Below are 25,876 nucleotides of genomic sequence, written 5' to 3' on the forward strand. Positions count from 1 at the left end.
ATAGACTAGTGGCGTATGATCCTAGCTATCAGAAGCTGTAACATTCACTTCACCAGTGGGAAAAATCGAGGCCCTGTTTTTTCCCTTTTAAAGTATGGTTTTGGAGAGGGGCGCACAGCTGAAAAGCAGGAGAACGGCTGTTCTGAAATAATTGCACATCAGTGCATTCATTGGGGTCATAACTAACTTTTTGTTCTTTGTGATCACTCGTTTGGAGTGAACTTCTTCAGGTTTTTCTGTATGAGACATTATGTGGATTTCACAGGGCCTGAGATGCCTTTTTGGGGGTAGTGCTTCAGTGACAAATTATATTTCTCAGTAGAACTGAGATCCCAAGAGTAACTTCATGAATTATGAGTAGCCAGGGATGTTTTGGGCTCGTGCTGATTGCAGAGAAAGAGATAATTTCTGTAGGATCATAGAGCTTCAGAGGCTGCCCCAGTTCAGTCTCCTCATCTGTAAGATGAGGAAACTAAAGCCAGAGAAGATTGTGACTTAGCCAAGGGCACACAGGTGGTAAGAAGCCAAGCCAGGACTTGGAGCTAAGTCACCCAACTCCAAATTCAGAGCTCTTTGCCTAGGGCCACTCTACACAGGACAGCATTGTACCCTCTATTGCTACCTTGGTATTCCTGCTGTGGAACCTTTTCAGAACCAAAGCTTGTCCAGATTATTTATTTTTTTAACTTTAGTAACCAACCTCATGAATCAGCCTAATGCAGATATTTCTCTAGCAAATGGGCTCATAAAGGAATTTTGTTACGTTTCCTATTTCTGTTCCCATGTTTCAAAAAAAAGAATCTTTTCTGTGGAGGTGGGTGGTTACGACAGCAATTTACTGTTGTCTTTGTGACTATGCATCAACTCCTAGAAAAGGAAAGTCTTTCAGGAGTAATTGGACAGAGCCGACTCCTCAAGCTGAAGTGATCAGTGTGGGCGTTTCTCTGATTTCCTCCCAAATATGCCAATTTCAGTTGCAGGCCTGAAATACAATCATCAACAATAAAAACACTTGGCTTTGGAAGTAAGGCACAAAATGGGCACATGAAGTCATGACCCTACTTGCTGCCCTTGTCTGAAGGCTCTACTGCCATCTCTTGACTCTTACTGGTCACTGCATGGACTTCAAAGAAATGGAAGCCATGTTACTTGACTACACTCTGTACCCTTTACCCTCCACCCCCCATTCCTTCCCCAGTCTAGCTTCCTTTGATAAACTGGTTCTTTGTGTGCTAGTGAAATCATTGTCTTAGAGCTAGAGGATACAGGAGAATAAGTTCAAATGGAGGGTGTTGGGCTTTCCCCCCCTCTTTTGAACTTTTTTCCTGTGACTTGGTTGACATAGAAATAGTAATTACTGTCTTGACTGAGTAGACATAAGAAAAGTGAGTTACACCCACCACAGGACCAAGTTCCTTACTTTCTCCTGGACGATTTCTATCAGATATCTATGCTTTTTGATATTTCACTGATGAAAGATGGCTTTTCAGTCAGTCAGTCAACAGTGGTCATTTCTTAAGTACCTGCTGTGTTCCAGGCACTGTGCTAAGCACTTGGGTGAAATTACCCTGTGCATAAATTTCCTTCCTTTTAATGAACAAATAATGTTGTTTTCTAGGAGATATTCACTTGATCCCCAGAAGGGAGGAAATAGAATACAAAACTTAATGCCCTGTGTCCCTTCCCTTGATCTTAAAGACATGGGTGCTTCCCAGAACTGAGGAAGATGAAGATCCGAGCAGTGTTGCTGTCGCAGAGCGAAACATGGAGTACTGGGTGTTGAGCATTATTAGAACCCTTTGTTAGCATTATCAGGGCTAGGGTTATGATGAAATAAAGAAAAGGCCAGTGAGTTTGGCATTCTAAGCCAGTGATCACCTAGCATATTACTCATTTCAAAGTGGATTCCAGCTTCCAGTCTCTGCCCTCTCTTTTTCAGTCCCCTTTCATGTTGCTGCCAGAACAGGAGAAAAAGATTGCACTTATTATTGAGAACTCCCAGATAAAGGATCTCCCTTTACTAATACTGGTTAGCATATTCTTTGCAATGTAGTTATCAAAGAGGTACCTAGATCATGGAGAAGTCAAGTGACTTACCCAGGGTCACTATGTGTTTAGGGGCAGGCCTTGAATTTCAAGTCTACCTGACTCCAAGGCTAGTTGTCGTTCATGCTACCTGCCATGCTGTCAAAATAGTTTCCCCAAAGCTTCTGCCTGTCCACCTTATTCTCCTCCTAGATTCCAGTGGTTCCATATTGCCTTTTAGATAAAATATAGACTTCTCAGTGGGGCATTTAAATCCTTTCCCAGTCTGACACCTTCCTTCCTTTCCAGGCTGCTTGTATTCTGCTTCCCTTCACACTGTTCTCTCTCCATGCTGTGGTCCTTCCTGTTTCTCAGACTCAGTACTCACTTTCCTTCCTTTTCACAAACTTTCTTCTTTCTGTTCTTCCCCATACCTCCTGAAAGACACCCTTCTTCTTCATCTCTCTGTACTGGATCCCTTCATTTCCTTCATATATCAGCTGACCTATCCCCCACAGAAAATTTCCTGAGCTCTTTAGTCCTTAGTGCTTCCTCCATCCTCCCTTAAAGTTAATGCCTTCTGTTGATTATCTCTAATTTATCCTTCCCCTTCCCTTCACCTTCACCCTCCCTTTTCTTCCTCCCTCTTCCCTGTCTTTACACACACATACACGCACATGTGTATGTTGTTTGTACATAATTGTTTTCATGTTTTCTCCCCCATTAGACTGTAAGCTCCATGAGTTTTTTCCTTGTCCTTGTATCTCTAGCCCTTATCAGAGGATGGGGCATAGAATAGGTGATTAATAATTGCTTGTTGACTGAATGATTCAGATGATCTCATATATACTCAATCTATTTATGTGCTCCATTCCCTCAGTAGAAGCTAAGCTTCTCTAGGTAGCATCTAGATTTTTTATTTTGATTTTCTGCTTTGTTATTTTAGTCCCCATATGCAACACAATGTATTAGACATGCTAGTTACTTATAAACATTTGTTACGTTGACTTGGACTTAGTGGCACGTTTTTGTTATTAGGGCAATGTACTTGGATAATTTCTTCTCACCTTGAAACCTAAAAATGCATGTCAAGAAATCTTTTGACCAAATACTGGCTCTTCGTGTATTTTATAGCATACTGTAATTTTCAGTTAACTCTGCAATGTCCTTGTGACCCAGGTTCTTCTTACCCCATTTAATTTCCTCTTTTGGCCTCTTCACTGCTGCTTAAGCCTTGCCAAACCATTGAATGTCATTGTTGAGAATGGCTCTCACCGTTCCTCATTGGGAGCCAGATCAGTGACAAGAACGGGGTCATGCTGCCCTGGTAAAGCTAGACTTTGCAGCTTTTCATGGCCAGTAGACAAGAACAGGCAGTATCCCCATCTAATGGGACAAAAGTCCTCCGCCATTGTTTCAAAGATGCCTAGTAATGATCACCCTTGTGCCTTGGAGAATTCAAGTTTCAGACAATGGCCATTGTTAAAATATAGAAATCCGAGCGACACTCTTTGCAAAAAGGCTAGCGTTTTATGTGAGCTGATTGCTTTCAAGGACTCTTCTGTTTTCTGTGCATTTGGTTAAATTCTGATGTATGTATTCTTCAGTGCCTTGAATATTGTGATTTAGACATATCACTGAACAAGACTAGCTGTGTATATGTACTGCTTGGTGAAAGGATCTCCACTGATGTTATTAGGCTGTTTCTAGTTACCTGGGGAGGCATTGAAAAATCCACCCCCCCATCTCCCATGTTCAAAACAAAGTAACTTTTTATTTTGGAACCTCTGGGGAGAGGCACATATGATATAAACCAAATTACCACAGTGTGTCAACTTTAAAAAGTTGGGAACAAAGAATGTAGAGTCAAAATATGACCACCACCTAGTTATCTGTTTTGTTTGAGGAGATACTGGACTAATTGACTTATTCAGCCTGGAATCTGGTCTCTCTTGTCTTTCGATTCCTTATTTCTTTCTCTCCCTCATCTCTATTCCTGGTGTTACAGGTGATTTCCCCTCTTGGTGCCCAATGGGCTCATCAGGAGTTGGTACCCTGTGATCTCTTAAGATCTTACAGTTTCTTAAAACTGCAAGCTCCTTCTGTAGTCTCTAATTGCTAACATATTCTTTATTGGAATGATTGTAATACAATCTTATTTCGGAAATAGTAATAGCTAACATTGATAAAATGCTTGCTATGTGTAGTATGCTAAGCGCTTTACAATTATTATTTAATTTGATCCTCACAACAGCCTTTCTAGGTAAGAGCTATTACTGTTTTCGCTTTTCAGATGTGAGGTAAATTAGTGCCTTGCCCCCAGGGTCATGCATTCAGTCTGAGACTGCATTTGAATTTAGGTCTTCCTGGCCCCAGGCCCCTGCCAAAAGGTACTCTAGGCTGACCAGTCTCACTGCTCCATGTGGCAGCCCATTGCATTTTGAGGTGTCTCTTGATTCTTAGGTTTTTTTTCTTCTGTACATTGGGTTTGCTTGATACCTCTTGTTCCTGTTCCCTGTTAGCTGGGGCTAAGCAGCAAGCCCAGTCATTTTAAGGCTTCAGTTTTCCAGGCTGAGGATCCTTTGTCCCTTGAACTCCAGGGTGTGGTGGATAGAGCCATGCCCATGGAGTCAGAAGGACCTGCCTTCATTCACATTACTCCTATGGGAGTGACTCTTCAGCTCTTTCAGCTTTAGTTTCTTTCCCTGTAAAATGGAGGACAATATTAACCCTACCTCACCTGGGTTCTCATGAGGATTAGATGTGATGAAATAGGCGAAATGTTTCGCAAACCAATCCTAAATTATGTAAATTCCAGTTTTTATTGTTCTTCATGGTGATGATGATCATAATAAATCACTGCTTCCAGTAGGACATGGTCAGTCTGCAATCTTTCCATGGCTGCTTTGCTGCCCTTTTGAATATATTTTACTTTCTCAGTTTATCCTTCCTAAAACGTGTAGGTTCAGCACGGAATTTACATTGACCTGTGTTAAATATTGTCTTGTAACCAGTCCAATATTCTAATTGGTTAGGATCTTGGGGGATTCTATGTCATAGGCCCCTTAGCTTAGTATTTTCTTAAGAAAAGATCAGTGTTCCTCAAGGTCTTCCAAATTGTTTCTGAATATGTCATCATGAAAAGACCCCATGGCAGATCCTCAGGATCCCTCTGCCAGTGGTGACCTCCCTCCTCATCGACATTCAGCACCACTCGCTACCTTTTTGTTTTTTGTCCTTTGTCTTTTTGTTCAAGCAGTTCTAAGTTTGTTTACCTCATAACCATTATCTTGCCCTGAAGGAGAATATGAGAGACTCTTTGGTGAAATCCATGTTCCCATTGTCTATGGCTTACCTGTGACATACCTGGCTGCTGTGTGTACTTTAGTGGTTCTGTGCACTCACTTGAGGTGACTTTTCCCTTACCAGTCTAATAACCCTGTCAAAAAAGAAAATGAAATTAGGCTCTCAAAGTCTAACATGGAGAAGGGAGAGGGATAGACTGTCTCCTGACAACCAAGTCCAGTGCTATTTACTTTAAAGCACACTGATCTCAGATTGTTTCTTTGATTCTGTTGGGGAGACTTATTGTATGGATGGGGAAAGCTTGATAACAGCAGCTCAACTCTAAATCAGGTATCACTGTCTTCTGAGGAAATTCATACTGCTGTACTATGCTGTACTTTTTATGTTCTTCATAGAGAATGGATAGTATTTCTTTTTTTTTTTTAAATAGAGATTTCTATGAGTTTTGTGTTTTGAAACTACATGCCCCAAGTGATCTGATGACCATCTTTCATATCAGGGCAGAATGATGGTCTTCTCCACTTGATAAATGAAAACATGATGTTGAATTGATAGATATAACACTTTGACCATTTTCTTTATTGTATCAGAATTTCTGACAGACTTAGGTTTTGATCAAAGCTTAATTGTGGGGAGCTGTCATAAATGTTTTATCCAGGTTAGTGTGCCATTCTCTTAGTATTTTCAGTCTTTAGACTCCTTTGTGGTGATATCTATTGTCTTTTTTTTTTTTTTTAGTGTTCAAGAATATTAGAAGTAGTATTTTCTTTCTTTTTTTGGCATTTGAATTTGGGGAGCTATTTTTCCTATGTAATGGGCACCCCCACCCCATTCATATAACTTCCATCATGCACACATCAACCAACTCTTATTCTTTTGAGAAGGTGCCAGATTTGTAGTGTGTCTGTTTGGTGGTGGAATAGAGTGGGTAATTATTTTGGGGATGGAAACACAGGAAATTTTTTTGAATAGGCCTTTCAGTAACTTGGCAAACCTACAGAGCTTGCTCCCTTACCCGTACAAAGAGTGCAGCCATGCTGGTCATTCTGCGTTTGCCAGACACAAAGTGTCTTGTTTTTGAATGAACAGAACCTCCCCTCCCACCCATTCTGTTGCCTTTGTTTAGAATTGGTATGTAATCTAAATAATTGGATTTACCAGCTTAAGTTTTTAATATTGGAAAATTAAGTTAATAAAATGGTGCTTTGGAGCACACACCCCTTGACAAGGGAACAGCTGTGTATGGCGTGAGTAGTGCTTCCCTGAGTGCCACCTCCCCCTCACCCCACTGAAAAATAAAACAAAAACAAAATAGAACCTAACTGAATCATTTTTGCAAACTTCTTTCAAGGATTGCAAACTATAGCAAATCCTGTATAGAAATGGAATTTAATTAACCTAGAAATGGTTATTGTGCCATATTTAGTGCTACCCTAGAGATTAAGTGCATTGATATTAATAAGCTGGTTAATTCTATACTCCAGATAACCTGGGAGGAAACTCAGGGAACCAGTGCCATCCCTGGGTATCTCCTGATGGCAGCTTGCCCAGGAAGCTTCTAAGTGCCAGTGATTTCAAAAGCAAAACAATGGACAACTTGGCACAAGTTCTATCAGTGGGGATTGGTGAACTCTATTTACATAACTTTTTGCCATTTGCTCATTGAATTCTACAAAGTGCTAATTTTTTCTCCTTTTTCTTCTTTTTTTTTCATATGATTGTTAAAGGTAGCATGTTGCCACTGTTCTGATACACTGTCAGGGAATATTTCTTTTTCATTTCCAGGTAGCAAAGGACAAATGGTAAAACAGTTCTCCGTAGCTCTAATAACACTATCTGTTCTTGAAAAGAGGTCATTGCTGCATCAGTGATGGATTGGGGAGACAGTATTGCTTGTTCACAAAGATCTTAGGGTGTGATGGAGAAGACAGGAGAGAAGACACTGTTTTGAATTCTGGCCTGAGGAAGAGTAAGCTTTCTACCAGAGTTGGCAGCAGTGCATCCTGAAATATTTGCATTTTGTTGGGGAAGGAGGTTACCAAATAGAATTATAGTGGTTCCCTGTTTCATATGTGTTATGGATTTAAAAAAACAATTCATCTGAAGTACTTTCACGCCTGTTTATATTACGTCTTTGTATAATACTCCTTTTTAAGGCCAAGCTAGGCATTAAAATTTTTCAGTTTATGAATGAAAAACCATAGCCTCATGATTTAAGGTCCCACATATCAGGTTCATGAAATCTTGATTGCTTTTTCATCTAACCCATTGTTTCTCAATCTTCTCTAAATGGGACAATTCTGTGATACTTGGAGGATAAGGAAAGGGAAGAAAAGAGAAGGGTTTTAAAGGAGACAGTTTTTATATGAAGCGGAACTAGATAGCACAGAGCACAGAGTGCCAGACCTGGAGTCAAGAAGACTCATCTTCCCAAGTTCAAATATGGCTTCAGACACTAGCTGTGTGACCCTGGGCATGTCACATCACCCTGTTTGCCTCCGTTTCCTTATCTGTAAAATGAACTGGAGAAGGAAATGACAAACCACTCCACTGTCTTTGCCAAGAAAAACCCCAAAAGTGGTCATGAAGAGTCAGACAGAACTGAAATGACCAAACAACAATACAATTTATATTAAATATTGAAATAACCCCACCATCTAACAACAAATTCTTATCATCCTCCCTCCACCTTTGTTGGGGATTATGTCAGTGTGATGTTGGAAAAAGAGAAAGAGATTTGAAGTCTGGAGACCTGGTTTCCGACTTTTACTCCTTGTATAACTCCAGAAATGTCACTCGATCACTTCTGTGTCTCCCAGTTTCCTTATTTGAATTATAGGAATATAAATGCTTATCTAGTGTGTTGTTGATATTAAGAATATCTTATCTATGTGTGGTCCCTGCCCTGTTAGATTCAGATAGGTATTTTGAAAATAATAATTAATTGTTATACTGAAAATTTTGTCATCTTGATTATTACCAATAAATAGTTTAGTTTTAGAATTCAGTGTATTCTAGGGGTATTTAGAATTCAATTTTAGAATTCACTGTATTCTAGTATACCTCTAGGTAGCGCAGTGAATAGAGCACTGGCCTTGGAGTTGGGAGAACCTGAGTTTGGATCTGGCCTCAGACACTTGGCACAAAAACTAGATGTATGACCTTGGGCAAGTCACTTGACCCCAATCCCCCCCGCGGGGGGCCCCCCCCCCAAAAAAAAAAGAATTCAGTTTGTTTTTGAAGTCTTAGTTTCCATACAGGTAGCCTTTGTATTTGAGGATGCACCTAGATTTTAGGTGTTTGTGTTGTGATGAATGTGGATTCTGTTTACCCTAGTCGTTTCCACCCTAATTTTGATATTGAATTAGAATTAGTAGGAGCCCTTTGAAGTTCAGGATGTCTTCTCTAATGATCTTGGCAAGCAGTCCTCTAGCCTTCACTTAAAACCTTCATGGATGGGGAACACACTGCCTTTGGAAGTAGCCAACCTCCTTTTTGGACAGTTATTAATTATTATGAGGTTTTTCTTATATTGACCTGAATTTTGCTTCCCTTTATCTTGAGTCTCCTAGTTCTCAATTTTGAACTCTAGTGCCAAACAGATTAGTTAATCCGAGTTCTACATGGCAGGTCTTCAAATATTTGAAGGATAGCTGTCATGTCCTCCTTAAATCTAAACTTTAGGCACTGAACTTGATATGATTGATAATTTAGGTTGTTTTTTGTTTTTAAAGTTTTACTAATGAACCTTTATAAAGTACCATTTACTGAAAACTAGTTTTAGGAAGATAATGACTTTGAACACTACCTTCTATTCCAGCGCCGCCCCCCTTCCCTCCCTCAACTGTCTCTCTCTCTTTTAACAAAGAAATAAAGTTAAGTAAAACAAAATGGCCCCTGTCTGACAGTGCATGCCATTACTCAGCACCTGTGTTTAGTTAGGAGGGAGGTCTTTCATATTTTTTTCATCATCAGTTCTCTGGAGTAAAAGGTTGGTTATTGCACTGATTTTGATGCCTTGAAGCATTGTTTTCCCTTAGCATTGTGGTCATTTTGTGTATTGTTTGGTTTTCTTTACTTTGCTCCGCATCATTTGGTGTTTATGTTCTTGTTTTTTGCTTATGCTTCTCTGTATCCATTTAATCATTTCTTGATAAATTTCTCAAAGTTCCCTGTATTGTAGTTTCTTGTGCCAAAAGAATGTTTTGGGGCAGCCAGGTATCATAGCAAGTAAGAGCACCGGCCCCAGTGTCGGGATGACATGTGGATCGAATCTGGGCTCAGACATTTATTACCCATCCAGAAACACCTGGCTGTGTAACCTTGAGCAAGTTACTTAACCCCAATTGCTTAGGGGCGGCCAGGTGGCTCAGCAAGTAAGAGCACCGGCCCCAGTGTCAGGATGACCTGGGGATCAAATCTGGGCTCAGATACTTAGCACCACACCCAGAGATAACTGGCCATGTAACCTTGAGCAAGTTACTTAACCCTAATTGCTTTAAAAAAAAAATGCTTCATTACGTGAATAATATACTACAGTTTGTCCAGCTACTCCTCAGCTCATGGTCATCCACTTTATTTCTGGTTATTTTTTTCTTCCACAAAAAGATAATATTGTTAAAAAATTTTTGATAATGTTTTTGACCCCCTATTATATGCCCAGTAGTGATTACTGGCTCAGCGGTTATATATTAATAATATATTCACTTTTCTAGCATAGATACAAATTGTTTTCCATATGGTTGGGCTAATTTCTGGCTTTGCCAGAGATATATTTGTTTAACTATTTCTCACAGCTCTTCCAATATTGGTGCTCTCTCTGTCTCTGTGTCTCTCTCTATTGTTGATGGCATGAGGTATAACCTCAAAATTATTTTATTTTTAATTTCTCTTATTTGTAGTATCCTCCACATAATGGTTGGTAAGTTTCATTTCTTCATTTGAAAGTTGTTGAACTCCTTTGACCACTTATTCATTTATTTATTTATTTTTTTGCAGGAATTCATCTTAGTTCAAAATGTGTGTATGTATACAGACAAATACACACACATATATACAAACATATATATCTAAATAATATATAAAATTCAAAGTATATCTTAGCAGAACCTTAGGCGTATTTGAAATGAACATTTTTTTTCCACTTAACCATTTCTTCTAGATATAATGATTTTGTTCATGTAATAGTTTTTTAATTAGTGTGTATATATAAATAAAATTGTCTTTTGTCATCTCCTTTTATGTAATTGTTTATCAATTTTCCCCTAAACCACAGATCCAAAATTTATTTTCTTCTCTCTTTTTCATGTTAACATTGTAGTCTATTTGGAGTTTACTTTTAAAAAATAAATTTTATGGATATCTTTTACTTTCCTATTACTTAAATTTTCCCATGTATCTCTTATCAGTTGTCCACCTGAGAATAGAAAAAGAAAACAGCATATAGTTTGGCAAAACTAGCCAACATGTATGAAAAAAATTGATTATATTCATTGTTCCAAATCCATAGTTCCCTAATTCTGCAAAGATGGGGAGGAGGAGATAACCTCCTTATGTCTCATTAAGGTCAAGGTTGATCATTATAGCATCTGCAACATTTAATTTTATTATTTAGTTCTTATTCCTTCCATTTATGTTGTTGTGTTGATTGTTTGACATCATTGTGTTGATTGTTTCTTTGGTTTTACTTTCATATAAATCTCATAATTTGCTGTATTCCTCATGTTCATTGTTATAGCACAGTAATAATGCATTATATTCATGTACCACACCTTGCTTAGCCATTGATGGACATGTACGTTGTTTCTAGATCTTAATAATACAACAGAATGCTGCTATAAATATTTTGGTGTACATGGAGCTTTTTATGGGCTGTATATCTAGAATATTTGGGGTTTATTTTGGTATCTGGTGTAGGAAATTGGTTGACACCCATTTCTGCTAAATTACTTTCCAGTTTTCCAGCAGTTCTTGTCAAATAAAGAGTTATTTCCCCAAGTTGTTTGTGAACATTGTATTTGGAGTTTGGTTGTTACAGTACTAAATCTTTCAATAAATTTAGCATTATCATTATTATGCTAGTGTTGCCCTAGTATGAGCAGTGGATTCCATTTATTTCAATTTTCCTTTATTTCTCTAAAATAATATTTAGATTTATTTGTATATGTTGTGAGTATAGCCTGGTAAGTTAATTTTCAAATACTTTATACCATTTTTGTTAGGTTTTTTTCTAGTTCTTCCTGTTTGGCATCTCATATCCCTTCAAAGTAATATACAAAAAGGCTGATTAATTTTCAGATGTAGATCTGTCTTTGACCAGGGCTCAGGATAGTGAGACCATCACCTGTGTTGTTTTCATGCATCATTAATGCAGTCTAGCATTATAAGCCTCTTTTGGGGGGACAAATTTCCACAATGGCTCAGATGAGCTGACCCATATTGAGCTTGAAATTCAATAAAATCCACAGTTGTCTTTCATGTGAATCATTATTTTTAAAATAAGTTTTTGTTGATGTGTTCTGTTTCTTAAATCATAATAGTTATTTCAATAATCCTTTTTCCTCCTAGCGAGCCATCTTATATAACAAATAGTATTTTTATAAAGGAAAATACCCAGCACAACCAATCAAAAGTCTGAAAATATATGCAGTAGGTAATACTTGTTATCTTCCTTCCTCCTCAAATGGGTGGTTGGGAGTGTCCTTTTATATTTCTTCATTTGGGTCCTTCTTGATCTTTATAATTTTGTTACATTTACTTTTGATTTTTTGGTGTACAGTTCTTTCCATTTACATCATTGGAATTACTATATATATATATTGTTTTCTTGTCTGGGCTTACTTCATTCTACATCAGTTCAAATATATCTTTCTATGCTTCTCTCTATTCATCACACACATTTCTTCTAAAAGTTATATTTCATTTCATTCTTGTACCAATTGATGGCCATCTACTTTGTTTTCAATTCTTAGATATTATAAAAATTGCTGCTATCAGTATTTTGGGGCATATAGGACTTTATTTTCATTGATGGCTTCCTTGGAATATTAACTTATTAATGGAATCTCTGATTTACAAAGGTTATGGATATCATTTTATTTTCAGAATTCCACAGTGCTTCCCACTATGGTTGTAACATTTCATAGTTCCACCAACATTAGTATGCTTATCATTCCCCAACCCCTTCAGCATTTATTATTGTCATTTTTGCAAATTTTCAAGGTGTGAGGTAAAACATTAGCATTCTTTTGGTTTGTTTTTTTATCTTTTTATTAGTCCTTTGGAGCATTCTTCCAGATGGTTGTGAATGCTTTGTAGTTAATTCTTTAAAAATTTATTTATTTATTTTTAATGTTCAACTTTCACTTCCACAAGTTTTAAATTTTCTACCCATCACCTCCCTTACTAAGACAGCTTGCGATCTGATACGGCTCTACACATACATTCCTGTTAAACATATTTTCACATTAGTCATGTTGTGTAGCAGAATTATTACAAATAGGAGAGACCATGAGAAAGAAAAAAGAAAACAAAAAAAGAAAATAGTGTGCTTTGTTATGTATTCCAACTCCATAGTTCTTTCTCTGGATGTGGATGGCATTTACCATCATGAGTCCTTTGGAATTGTTTTAGGTCCTTGCATTTCAGAGAAGCTGAGTCTGTTAAAATAATTCCATTAGTCATTACACACACACACACACACACACACACACACACACACACTGTGTAGCTGTTTCTGTGAACAATGTGTAGCTCTTTTAAGAATTGTTTGTCTACGGTCTCCACTTATCTAATGGGGAATGTCTGTTAGTATTTATACATGTATGTAAAATTGTTTATATGTCTTGGGTAAAAAACCCTTACTGGAGAAATTTGATGGAAAGATTTTTTTCGCGTTCAACCACTTCCCTTCTTAACCTAGGTGCATTAATTTTGTCTATGCAGAAACCTTTTGGTTTAAAGTAATCAAAATTGGATCTTTTATCTTTGAGAATTTCCCTATTTTTAAAAAATAGTTTGATCTTTAATATTAGGTCATGTATCCATGTAGAATATGTTGTGAAATATAGCAACCTTTTAAAGAACTCCTCCCTAATCTTGTACTTTTGTACTTAGTTTCTTAAAGCTTAGTATATGACTTTTGTTTTATCTCTATTAACCTTAATCTTTTTCAATTTAGTCCATTTTTGTAGCTGTGGAGAGCATTTTTAATCATTCCATTGTTATTTGATATCTTTAGCTATCTCAATTTCACATCTGAAAATATATTAAGCATTCTCCCCTCCCCTATGCCTCCAGCCAAATAATCAGTACAGATATTGAAAAGTATTGAACTGAGAGCCTCTTGAAAGAGTTTTCAAAGTGACCAACAAACATATAGCTTTATAGTTCAGGTTATAGGTTAGGATCTAGTTACAGTGATTTGTTTGGATCCAAAAATTCCAATTTGGCAGCTGCAGCCTGACAGTTTAGGACATCATGTCTTATTCGGGATACATTCATCATTGACTAAAGTTTTGCTTGGAAAACAGTGCAATAAGCCACTTTGTCAATATTTAGAACATGGTTTTAACTACATTTTAGTCAGAACACATTGATGATGACAACTCTAGCTTTGTGGTTAGCTGAGAAACCCCCAGTGCTCAGGTTAACCTTCTACCTCCCACTTTATGACATGGATGGTGATCTCTCTATTTAAGAAAAAAATCCTCTTCCTCCTTTTCATAATAGGTAAAGATCTGAATTTGGGATAGCTAACCTTTTTGACTGGTTGAATGTACTATGCGTGCATCTCAGCAGTTTAGTTTGGTTCAGATATTATCTACCAGGTATTATGCACAGGTAGGGGAAAATCAAAAACAAAAAGTAAACATGTCCCATTCTACAGGAAATTCTATTCCTTTTTCTTATTGTCTTGCAGTACCATGATGTGGTAATGCTTTTCAGGGGTCAAATTTATTCATAGGGAATATGAAGGGAATAGTAAATATGATGGGAAGAAAGAAAAAAGAGCTATTGAAAAGTTTGATAAGGAAAGGGAAAATGTTGGTAAAGAAATACACTATAGTTTAACATTTCAGACATTCATCCATCTGAGTTTCTGATCTCATTTGCTGGTATTTCTCACCCCTTTTGGAGTCTTTTCTTTCAAGGGCTAACTCAGGATCAAGAAATGAGAACTGGGAAGGAATCATTTCATCTAAGTTTATCACTGGTGGATCATAATTCACTGGTATCAGATGGCAGTGTCTAGACCACATTCTGCGTCTGTTTTGCCTTTGCTCTCTTCTCCTTAAGGAGTTGGGCCATGAAGCCTTTCCTGATCCTTTCGATTAAAAGTGACCCTTTCTCTCCTATAGCCCCAATCTCAGACCCCCCTGTCTTGTCTATGCTCTTGATTATTTTTTAACTTTTTTTTATACTTATTTGCATACATTATTTACACTTCTGACCAGAATGTAATGGCCTTCTTGGCAAGAGCTGGTGTTGTGTTCTGTTGTTGTGTCCTTAGCACTTGACATCGAATGTGTTTTCTTATTGTGGTTACTTAATGAGTGCTGTTGGAGCCAAGGAGGTGTGCATGATGGGGGCTGCCTCCCGTTTCACTCAGGGCAGCCTTGGCATGTAGGATTTGTCATTGCCCTCAAATGTGGCATCGCTCCTACCTTCCCTTCCATTCTATGGTCTCATCTTATAGCAGCTTATCCTTCAATAGCAGTGTGGTAAAATTTGCTGCTGTTCTTGTTGTGGTTGAGTCATTTCAGTTGAGTTCAACTCTTTGTCACCCTATTTGGGGTTTTCTTAGCAAAGACACTGGAGTGGTTTGCCATTTCCTTCTCCTGCCTTTTTACAGATGAGAAACTGATACAAACAGTCCTTGCTCAGGGTCACACAGCTAATAAGTATCTCAGACTGGATTTGAACTCAGGAAGATAAGTCTTCCTGATGCTAGGCCTGGCACGCTACCCACTGCCCCACCTAGCTGCCCCCAGTGTGGTACACTAGGAAAGACCTGGAGTCAGAATGCTGGTTTTCAGATCTCACCTCTGACCTTTATTACCCGTGTGACTTTGTGCAAGTCTTTTGGTCTCCTGATCCAGTTTCCTCATCCACAGAATTGGGAGTGCTGGAGTAGACAGCCTCTGGGGTCCCTTCCAGCCTAAGATCCAGGATCTTAGGCACATTCCATTTCTAGGGTTGTCTTGAGCAGTGAATATTGGTTGTACATAAATGTGACAGAGGATGTGGTTTTCCAACATCTAGGATCTGCACATCCATTAGGCTACTGGGGACTGTCCTTTGAAATTATTGCCCATAACATCATTTGGGTCATGTATGGCTCTTTGTTCCTTGTAGATTTTGAGACTGGTTCAGGAATCATCTCCAATGCTTGGAGACTACTGGATCATCATTCAATTTACACCTCTGATCTGTCTACAATAGAATGGCTCATGTGTTTAATTGCATGACACATAAATGAAAGTATTTTAGTTAATCCTGCCCAAGGGGCAAAAGAAGAGGCCAGTGATAGAATTGAACTGATGTGAGAGATTCTTTTGAGATACTGTGTAATGAACTCTCCTGCTAAAATCACTACATTTTGAGAAATGTTATACAAACTTTCTTCCTGTGTTTCCAGTCCTTATGACTCAATCTGTATCAATGATCAAATGGGCAATTTCAGTGAATAAATTTTTAAAAAGCATTTATTAAGGATTTAGCATGTGAAATTCTCTGTGCTCAACTCTTGTGGGGATACAAATAAAAAAGCATCAATCAGTCTGTAATCTCTAGGAGCTCATGGTTGAATAGGTGGAGTCAACACATAGATTTTAACTGTAAATCAGTCGACAAAGGATCCAGCAGTCTTCAGCAGTCCTTGGCAAGGTTTGTGATTACACATCTTTGATTATCATTTCACAAAATTGTATCTCTTACTGATTTTGAGCCATTTCACATTGCCAAGGACTTTTGTGGTGTGAACCTACTTTCTCATCTTCAATAGCTGTGGCTGCTGAGGGTTTGAGGGCTGCTGCATAGGCATATGCCACAATTGAGGCAGCTAGGTGAGGTAGTGTCAAAGAGTACTGACCCCGAAGTCAGAAGGACCCAAGTTCAAATTTGACTTCTGATTCCTACTTGCTGTGTGACCCTGGGCAAATTACTTAACCCTTTTTGCCTCAGTTTCTTCATCTGGAAAATGAGCTGGAGAAGGAAATAGGAAACTGATTCAGTATCTTTGCTAAGGAAACCTCAAATGTGGTCACAAAGAAGACATGACTAAGTACCCGCGATGGCCACCCTGTCCCAGTCTCATAAAATTCCTGATTTTATTACATACATATGCCTGGAGTAGTTTGTTTGGGTCACTTAATTTGGGATATTGGCCTATGTAGTTTAATGCGTTTTGGGGGCTAAGTAACAGTATCATGGAGTCTCTGGAATTGCTGGCACATCTCAAATTAGAAAAAGAAAGAACGTCTTCACCCAAAACCTTACAAATGGTGTAAACTAGCTATAAACTTACTTGCTGCAGTGTGCCAAGGAGCCCTCATTTTGACTGATTTTTGTCAGTGCCTGACCAGTATAAACGGGAACTATCTCTATGCCTGGGGAGAACCTCACATTATCATGTTATCACCAGTTGCCTAGACCTCTGGCCATGAGCTTCTCTGAACTTAGCTCATCTGCCCTTCAGATCACCAATAGATAGTTGGCCCTGGGCTGTTATTTACAACATATCCAGCTTGGCTTCGGATCCAGCAGAGCGTGAGCTCTCATAGCATAACCTTCGAGAACTCTATGTCTTGGTAAAGCTTCGAAGTGCATCCTTAGTGCGAGATCTGCTTGCCTTGACATATATGAATCATGTTCCTCTGCACCTTCCATTTTTCTCCCTCTCTGTGAATGTATATGGACCTGAGGTTCTTAAAAGTTATTACAGAATTATAGAACCTTGGAGACAGAGGTTATCCCATTCAACACATAATGGACATTTTTTTTAATCTCTTTTTTTTTTCTTTTGGAGGGCAAAGTAATTGGGGTTAAATGACTTGCCCAAGGTCACACAGTAAATATGGCAAGTTTCTGAGGCTGGATTAGAACTCAGGTCCTCATGACTCCAGCCGGTGCTGTACTCACTGCACCACCTAGCTGCCCTACATAATGGAATTCTGAAACCATTCTCTCTGTGACACTCTTTCCAAATGGCCAAGGTAGTTTCTGTTCACAAACCCTGACTTACTGGGAATTCAGCCATGATATTTTTGTATATTTCCATAACTACTTTTACAAGGAAGATTCTGGTTCTAGTCTCGCTTTCCAGTGCTAGGGAGACAAGTACAATTTACTTTATCCTAGACGGATCCTCCTGTAGCACCCTGTGGACTAACAAAGGATACAATCCGGAGGAGAGGACTTGGGAATCAGCATATATGCCCTGGAAATGATAGAAGGCATCAGAAAATGAATGGAAGAGCGTTGAATATGCATCAGTTGATGGATATTCTCCAACAGTTGAGGCGAGGTGGTGGTAGTGGTTTGACCCACCTGGCACAGTTCTGCCTTGTAGCTCTCCTTTCCTTCAGGGTGCCTTTCTTAAGATACACTGGCTTTCTTATCCTCTAATCAGTTGGGGGGAAGGGCCGGCCCCTTTTTCCACAGAAGTTTCCCCTTGGTTGGGTGAGCTGAACTGGAAGCATGACTGGCTGTTTGGGGTGATGGTGCTGCCTTCCTGGAACTCTCAGGTTGTCATTGGTGGATGTCGCTATTGATGGCATTGAGCACCAGTCTGGAATTGGGGCTGATGACATGCACCCCCATTGCTCCTAGGCTGTCTGAGTGTAAGGAGAGGTAATGATGGTTGCCTGTGATGATTTTTGACTCACCTCTTGTCTTTCCCCACAGTGACTTTCTGACTTGCCCAGTCCTTGACCTGACTAACCCTTGGCCTCTGTGGTGCAGTGAGCATTTGCCATAGGAAGGATGCTCTTACTCATATTTACTCACCGCCCCTGTGATGCTGTCACAGCGCCCCCTCACTGGGAGCGCACGCCAGGGCCATTGCATGCTGACATGTGGGGCAGGCTGACTAGGTTGGAGTAGTCCTATCGGCAGTATTCTTAGCATGTCTCCTGATCCCAGCATGCCTCATTCGCTTTGCCTCTTCCGTTTTTGCCCTTCGGATTTAAGCCATCTGAAGAATTGACCTCACTGACTTGACCTAACATATGACCTAACCTGCTTTGGATCCTAATTTGAACCTCCCCGTCTTCTTTTCCCCAGTAAGTAATTTTTTCATCGGCTCCAGTAATTGCCCCAGACACAGGCACCTTGGTGCTGGGAGTGGTGACAGCGGGGATGGCAGGGTATGAGTTCAAGTCCAGTAAACAAGCCATCCAGGTCTCCATTTTATTTGTCAATGTGAACACAATTGGGACCTAATGGCATTTTTTCTGCAGACTTCCTTATATAGTTGGCACTGGTCCCTTAATCACTGCATTCTGTACCTAGTCATTACAAGGCAGTTATAAACCCAGCTTACTGCATTATCATCCTCTCCTTATCTGTCTTGTCTACAGAGATGGAGTGAGAGAGGGAGGTGCCCTTGGCTTGCTTTGATCTAGGTAGACTGTATCTGTGACATCCCCCTGATGTTGTAACCCTATTAAAGAATAAGATTAAAAGGTCAGTAAAGGTTAGTCTGGCGTGACTTGGTGTGGATGAACCCATGCTGCCTTGCAGCAATCCCTGCTCTCCTTTATGAGCTTTCTGAAACCTTTATAAATTGTTAAGAGTTTTGTCAGGAAGTGGTCAGGTTTCTAATCCTGTAGATTGAAGGATTCACTGCCCACCCCACCCCCTTTAAAAACAAATGAGGACCTTTCTCTGTCTGCAGGGATGTTGAGCCCTGCTTTCCCTGGGGAGGATGGGCGAGGAACTTCCCAGCTGCAGGGGCCTGAGACTCCTTTCTGCACAAGAATCTTTATTTCCCCTTGATTGGTCGCTTCTGTCAATACCTGCCGTACCCCTAGTGCAGTCCTCCCTCTTCATGGTTCCTTAAGTGATGCTTTTGTGAATTATCTTCTCTACCCCAGCTCTTCTCTTTGCCGTCTAGAACCCTTGTACAGACTTCATTTATGTCTTATAATGAAATTTTAACAACAAAGTTTGCTATTGGAGCTGGGTCTCCCCTTCAATGTAAGTGTGGGACTTTAGAGGCCACACATTTTTATTCCTTAAAGCACGGACTCAGGAGCCAAATTCCTGATCTCTCCTCGTATGGCTATTTATGGGACCTGGGGTTTCTTTAAATGGTGGAGGCCAGGCTTGCTTTTCTAGCTGTGACCGGCCCTGGGGCCACCCAGTCATCTGGGAGCTCAGCTTCTTGCATGAGGGTTCCTGTCTGATTGTCCTACCGGCCAGCCTTTTGTCTCTGCTCCCTTTTCCACAGCCGGGCTGCATGGGCTGTCCAGCATGGAGCGCCTTGTCTTTTAAACAGGAGGAGGAGGAGTTTAGAGTGTAAACTCTCTTATGGTATCCCACTCTGTCATCTGCTCTTCATCTGTGTTTGTCTGTTTGTTTTTCATTATGGCTGCGCAGGCGTCTCATAATGTGTGGCATTTGTTGTTGCTGACTTTTCAAAAAGCAATAAACACATAGCATCCTGTTCACATGAAGACAGTATTTTAGTGAAATTCCTGTACCACTCAGAGATTATAAATCATAGTCTGTAGCCTTTCTAAATACTGATGTATGGCAAATAAAATTGGCCCATTCTTTTTATTTTTTCGTAGAAAAGGTGAAGGGTGTATTATTTTTAAGGGAAGAATGCAAACTTCAACCCAAAACACACACACACACACACACACACACACACACACACACACGAGCTGGGTTTCCTTGTGTGACTTGGTCCATAAGTAAAAATGTGCCTACTATGTATATGAGTAACATGGTGCTATTTGATTTCACCTGACTTTTGGAACCAGGGAGTTCTTTGGCAGCTTTCCCTATCCCATGCAGTAGCATACTCTGTAACGATTTGGGTGGAACCCAGGATAGAATTCTGTTTGAATCTACTTTTGCGGTTGCTATTTGTCATGCCAGGAGACAGAAAGACAAAAGTGAAACATTCTGTAGGATCGAGTGAGAAAATGGGTATGTATGTATACATGCACACCTATATGCATACATATATTTTTGTTATAGTTCACTTGTGTCAGACAAGTGGATTTTACTGGAGTGGTTTGCCATTTCCTTCTTAAGCTCATTTTAAAGATGAGGAAATTGAGGGAAATGGGTGAAATGACTTGCCCAGCTCCACACAGTTAGTAAGTGTCTGAGGCAGGATTTGTATTCAGGTCCTCCTGACTTGAGACCCAGCACTTTATCCAGTGTGCCACCTAGGAGTCCCCAGCTCTCTTCCACCCCCATCCCTCCCAATCCATCCATCCATCCACATTTACACAGATACGATCACCCATTCCTGTGGATATGCTAATAGGAATTTTAAACTGGAATCTGGGAGGTTAAAAATACTTGTTCTCAGCAATCTGGTCTTCAGTAGTTGGTGTTCTGTACCTGAAGAAATCTGAGAGAAGTTTATATAGCTTACAGTTAATTCAACTGCCTCCTGATTTATTACAATGACTCCATGAATAGATTATTAACTTACTGAGCCTAGAAATAAAAACGATGATGTTATTTAAAAGAAGATGATGAATATTACTTAAAACAAGAGCAAGAAGTTTTTGGAGAAGTTTGGTCAGAATTATTAAACTCTTGAAAATTGATAACTAAGAGAAGGTAAATTGGATTTAGCCTTCAGAGGATTTAATTTGGTCCTGTGTTGTCCAGGGTGAATGAAAAAGGAGAGATTGCAGGGTGGGGATCATTTGGGAGGCTGTTGGCCGGCCCCGAGATGTGGAATCTGAGGGTCCTATGTCTATATCTAGTCTGCCCAGTCTATACAGCAAGGTAAAAAGAAAAAAGAGAGAGAGAGACACCAAAAGATAAGATAGGATTGTGAAAGACAGTGAGGAAAAATCGACAGACCTTGTTTTCTGGACACCATAGGATCTCCTAGGGAGAGTGCATAGCCAGTGAGGACTCCAAAGTTCGGAGCTTTTTGGGTGGCCCTGAGAATGAGTGTGTGTGTGTATATATATATATATGAACAGAGGAGTCGGACAGGGTACTAGGTTTGGAGGGAGTAGTGGTGCAATAGATTAGGTTTGGTTTTATCCTATCAAGTTTGAGGTGATACTGAGGCATCCAGATGGGAGGGATTTGGTTACATTGAATGAGAGTTCAGGCTTGAGTTGGGGGTTATAAATTTGTGAAGCAGTTTTGTGGAGAGAGGCATTGGTTGAAACCCTCATATCAGGAGGCAAGGGAATTGAACAGAATATTTATTAAGAGAGAACCTCAGATAAGAGTCTAGTTAAATATCCCAGAGAAGAAAGAAGCTTGTTGTGGGGGGAGTAGCAGGTAAGAGAGCTTCAGGGCAGGTAGGATGGTGGAGTAGATGGGGCACTGGGTCTGGAGTCAGCAAAACTCGAGTTCAGATCCAACTTTAGATACTTCCTAGCTGTGTGACCCCTTGGAAGAGTCACTTAACTTGTCTCTGCTTCCTCATCCGCAAAATGGGCCCAATGTGAGCACCAGTCTCCCAGGGTTGTTGTAAGGATCAAATAAGATACTGTTTGTAACATGCTTGGCACAGGGGCTTACTAAGTGCTTCCTCTCTTCCCTCTCCTGTCATGAACACCAAGAAAAGAGGTGCTCACGGTGTACAGTTCTGCAGAGAGGTCCAAGAGAATGAGGGCCCAGTGGAGATGATTGCACCCGGTGTTTAGGAGGCTGTTGGCTGACATCTGAGAGTGCATTTTCGAATGGAGTGGTAGAGGAGAGAATCAACCAGAAAGCAGGGGCAGAGGGTCACTGTTGGGGATATTCCAGTAGGAGTTTGGCATAGGGATTATGGATTTTGTAGGTAGGTAACTTTGCAGAAAGTCTATAATTTTGGGCTTTTATTTCTATCTGAAGGATTAGATGGAAGTGTTAGGTAAATGAGGGATGCTTACAGTGCATTTATCATGGAGATGCAGTGGTATATTGTTACCAAGTGAGATAATGGTATGAAGACATGCTTTAAAGAGCCAAGAGCTCCACGGCTAGGAGGTTTTTACTCTACACACTTTCTTGGCATAATTATTGCATTTTGTATTGAAAATAAAAAAAAAATGAAAACAATAATACCCATTTGCTAGGCCTCATAGTATTGTGTTGTCCCCAGGCATGTGAGTGCACCACATGCAGACACTTTCCAGCTACACCCTCCCACAAATTTTCTATCCAATATAGTGAGGCATGACATTAAGCAGAGTTGTTAAGCTTCCAAAACACAGGCAGAGAGAGCCGAACCTGTTTGTGACTGTGCACTGTAATTGGAAAGGAGCTGAAAGGAGTTCTGTCCTTGTTACTAAAGGGTGTGTGTGTGTGTGTGTGAGCGTGTGCGTGCATGTACGTGTGCGTGCATGTTCGTGTTCATGTGTGTGTTCTTGTTCGTATTCATGTTCGTGTTCATTCTTTCTTCAGGCTTTACTCAGTATGTTTGCAATCTTCTTTTGTTTCCACAGGCCCAGGCTTCAAGCACAAAGGAAGTTTGCCCAGTCCCAGCCGAACAGCCCCAGCACAACTCCCGTCAAGATAGTGGAGCCATTACTGCCCCCTCCAGCTACTCAGATTTCTGACCTCTCTAAAAGGAAGCCTAAGACAGAAGATTTCCTTACGTTTCTCTGCCTTCGAGGTAGGGCTTTGGGGCCAACCTCAGTGGAGGGAGCTGCTTATTGGGGAGAGCAGGCCCCTTATAGCTGGGTGCAGAGTACTTGTAGCTTCTGTCCTGGTGGAAGCATTTCCTCCTTTCTCATACGGTTCTTCTCTTCCCTCTAGCCAGGATTTGTGGATGAGTTGTAAAGTAGAATGAATCTTTTTGAAAAGATGGTTAGGAATAGTGGGGACAAGCATTTATTTAAGTGTCTGTCATGTGCTAGACACTCTGCAAAGGGCTTTAGCTGGTTATCAATTAGTATATTAATATATAATTATATGATCATTTAATATATTAACAATTAATATAATGAAGTACATCAATTAACAGACTTCACATCTTTCTTCTTCCTTATTCTCCCACTATTTGCCTTTTCTCCTTTGAGCAGTGATGTTCAAGCATCTGTCTCTTCAGTAACCTTGTTCAACCATGTAGTTTCACAGTGTTCTTAATGCACTCTAATCAGATTTACCTGCAAAGTCACAATTTGCTGCACTAATGTAGTTTGGCTAATTGCTTGAGAGCTGATTTGGATAATTCATGTTAGAACATTGAGGTATATTGTTCAGTGTTTTTGGGCTGATCTTCTTCAGAAGAACTGAGTTTGAATCCTGCTTTCCAGTTTGCCCCCACTGGGAAAGTTGTCCAATTTCTCAAGGCCTCAGTTTCCTGCTCTGTGAAATGAGAGGGTAGAGATAGACGATCTTTAAGACTCCTTCCATCTCCAAATATTCCAGTGAGTTCTGGAGCTCCTCCTATATTAAACTACCCTTGGTTGATTATTATTGCTTTACATGGTAATAGGGCCTTAGTTTTCTGTAAAGGACACTTAGATGGCCTAGTAGATAGAGTCTTAGGCCTGATGTCATGAAGACCCATCTTCCTGAGTTCAGATCTGGCTTCAGAAACTTTGCTAGCTGGCCTCAGTTGCCTTATTTCTAAAATTAGCTAGAGAAGTAAATGGCTAACCACTCCAGTATCCTTGCCAAGTGCTTCCTCCTCTCCCCTAAAACAACAACAACAAAACCCATAAGATTTGTAGGAAAAGAGGGGGAAAAAGGTATGAATCACTCAACGTTACATAGATCTCCAAACATATGTCACTGAATAGTGATATAAGAAGAAAGGTAGCACAGAGCTACAATATTTCTTCAAAACTTCATAGTCATGGATTTTAATTTGAAGTGATTTGAGATCATGAAAACCACTGTCCTCCACCCCCATTTTACAGAAAACTTGTTCATTTGCTTTTTTCGGTTGTGTTCAACTCTTCATGACTCCATTTGGGGTTTTTGTGGCAAATATACTGGAGTGGTTTGCTATTTCCTTCTCCAGCTCATTTTACAGATGAGGAGACTGAGGCAGGCAGGGTTAAGTGGCTTGCCCAGGGTCACACAACTAGTGAGTGTCTGAGAAAGGATTTGAACTCAGGAAGAGGAGTCTTCCTGACTCCAGGCCTGGAACTCTATTCACTGTGCCACCTAACTGCCCTTGCAAGTATTTTACTTTTTTAGTGACATAACTGTAACATAATGAGAATTGATTTTAGAGCCAAGAAGAGGTGGCTTCACAATCTTTGTTATAATTGGATGTGTAGCCATAGGCAAGCCATGTAATCTTTTAAAAAAGCCTTCTAGTAAGGGACAGATAGTTGGCAGATCAGAATCCATGGACAGAAGTTGCTACTGGATCTTCTACTAAGGAAATTATAGATCTGGCCCCCAAAGAGCCAAAAATGAAAAACAGCTCCAGTATGAAGTGAAATAATCCAGAAATTTGAGATTGTTGACTTCAAAAGAAAGAACAAAAAAACTATGAGCCATTGTAGAATTGGAATCAGTGATGGTTTAGTAGTGGAGGAAAGGACATTAAAAATGACTGACAGATGGTAGACCTGGGATGACTTGGGTAGGGGTGGGTGGGGCGGGGCTTCTGAAGGGGGGGGAGAGGGAAGGTCTCTAATCTGGTGATGGAATAGATAAAAAGAGGTGATGTGCCTCTTTAGAGGGAATAGATTGTATGGATTAGGTTTCTAAATTAATAGGTGATGTTTGACCCGAGTTTTGAAGGTTTTGCCTTGAACCCTGGTAGTAGGATAGATTCATGTAAATTCTCAAAATTCTGAAGTTTTTGTTACTATGATTATTTCGAAGGAGAAAGGAGTAACTAGTGAGATTCTCTTAGAGGAAAGAAAATGACAAATATGAAATGTCTGCGCTTGTGCCTTGTTAGATGCATGACTGGTATGGCTTTGGCAGAGACCTCTCATAGTTTATTTCTCTTTGTTGAAAACGTTACCAAGTCATCAGGTAAAAGAGAATCATCCCATTTGGTAGGGAGAGAACCTTCCCCAGACCAGAGAAAGTTAATGAATAGCCTCTTTTTCTGAAGCCCCAGTTTTTTCTCCTCCCCATCAATTTCAGAAAGATGTACCAGGCGTTGAAAGCTTTATGCTTGCAGTCTGGAGCCCGTGTAATGAAAGGGAGTCCTTCTGTTTACTTGGAGCTGTCTTACTGTCCACAGTGAGCAAAGAAGTAAGCTCTTCTTCTCATTGCTCACTTTCACAAAAGTGCATGGCTAAGATATTTGGGTTTTTTTTTGTTTTTGTTTTTTTCAAGGAGAAGGGGAAGGCAGGATGCATATGAAACCCTGGGAAAGTATATTTGTAAACAGTCCGATTTGAATACAGTCTCTCTGTCCCTATTCCTCCGC

The 25,876-nt window shown here is 39.9% G+C and overlaps 1 protein-coding gene across 1 annotated transcript in view; it reads left to right on the plus strand.

Moving 5' to 3' along the window:
- The window catches only part of JARID2 (jumonji and AT-rich interaction domain containing 2), a 334,505-nt gene that overhangs the window by 214,606 nt on the left and 94,023 nt on the right, over nt 1–25,876 (plus strand). Inside the window, exon 4 of the mRNA XM_069092440.1 lies at nt 22,974–23,143. Coding sequence (XP_068948541.1) covers nt 22,974–23,143 — 170 coding nt within the window. The remainder of the gene's footprint in view (nt 1–22,973; nt 23,144–25,876) is intronic.

This window comes from Petaurus breviceps, unplaced genomic scaffold (genome assembly GCF_028583685.1).
Source record: "Petaurus breviceps papuanus isolate PSGF00001 unplaced genomic scaffold, PetGlider_PUasm1.0 190, whole genome shotgun sequence".
NCBI lineage: Eukaryota > Metazoa > Chordata > Mammalia > Diprotodontia > Petauridae > Petaurus > Petaurus breviceps.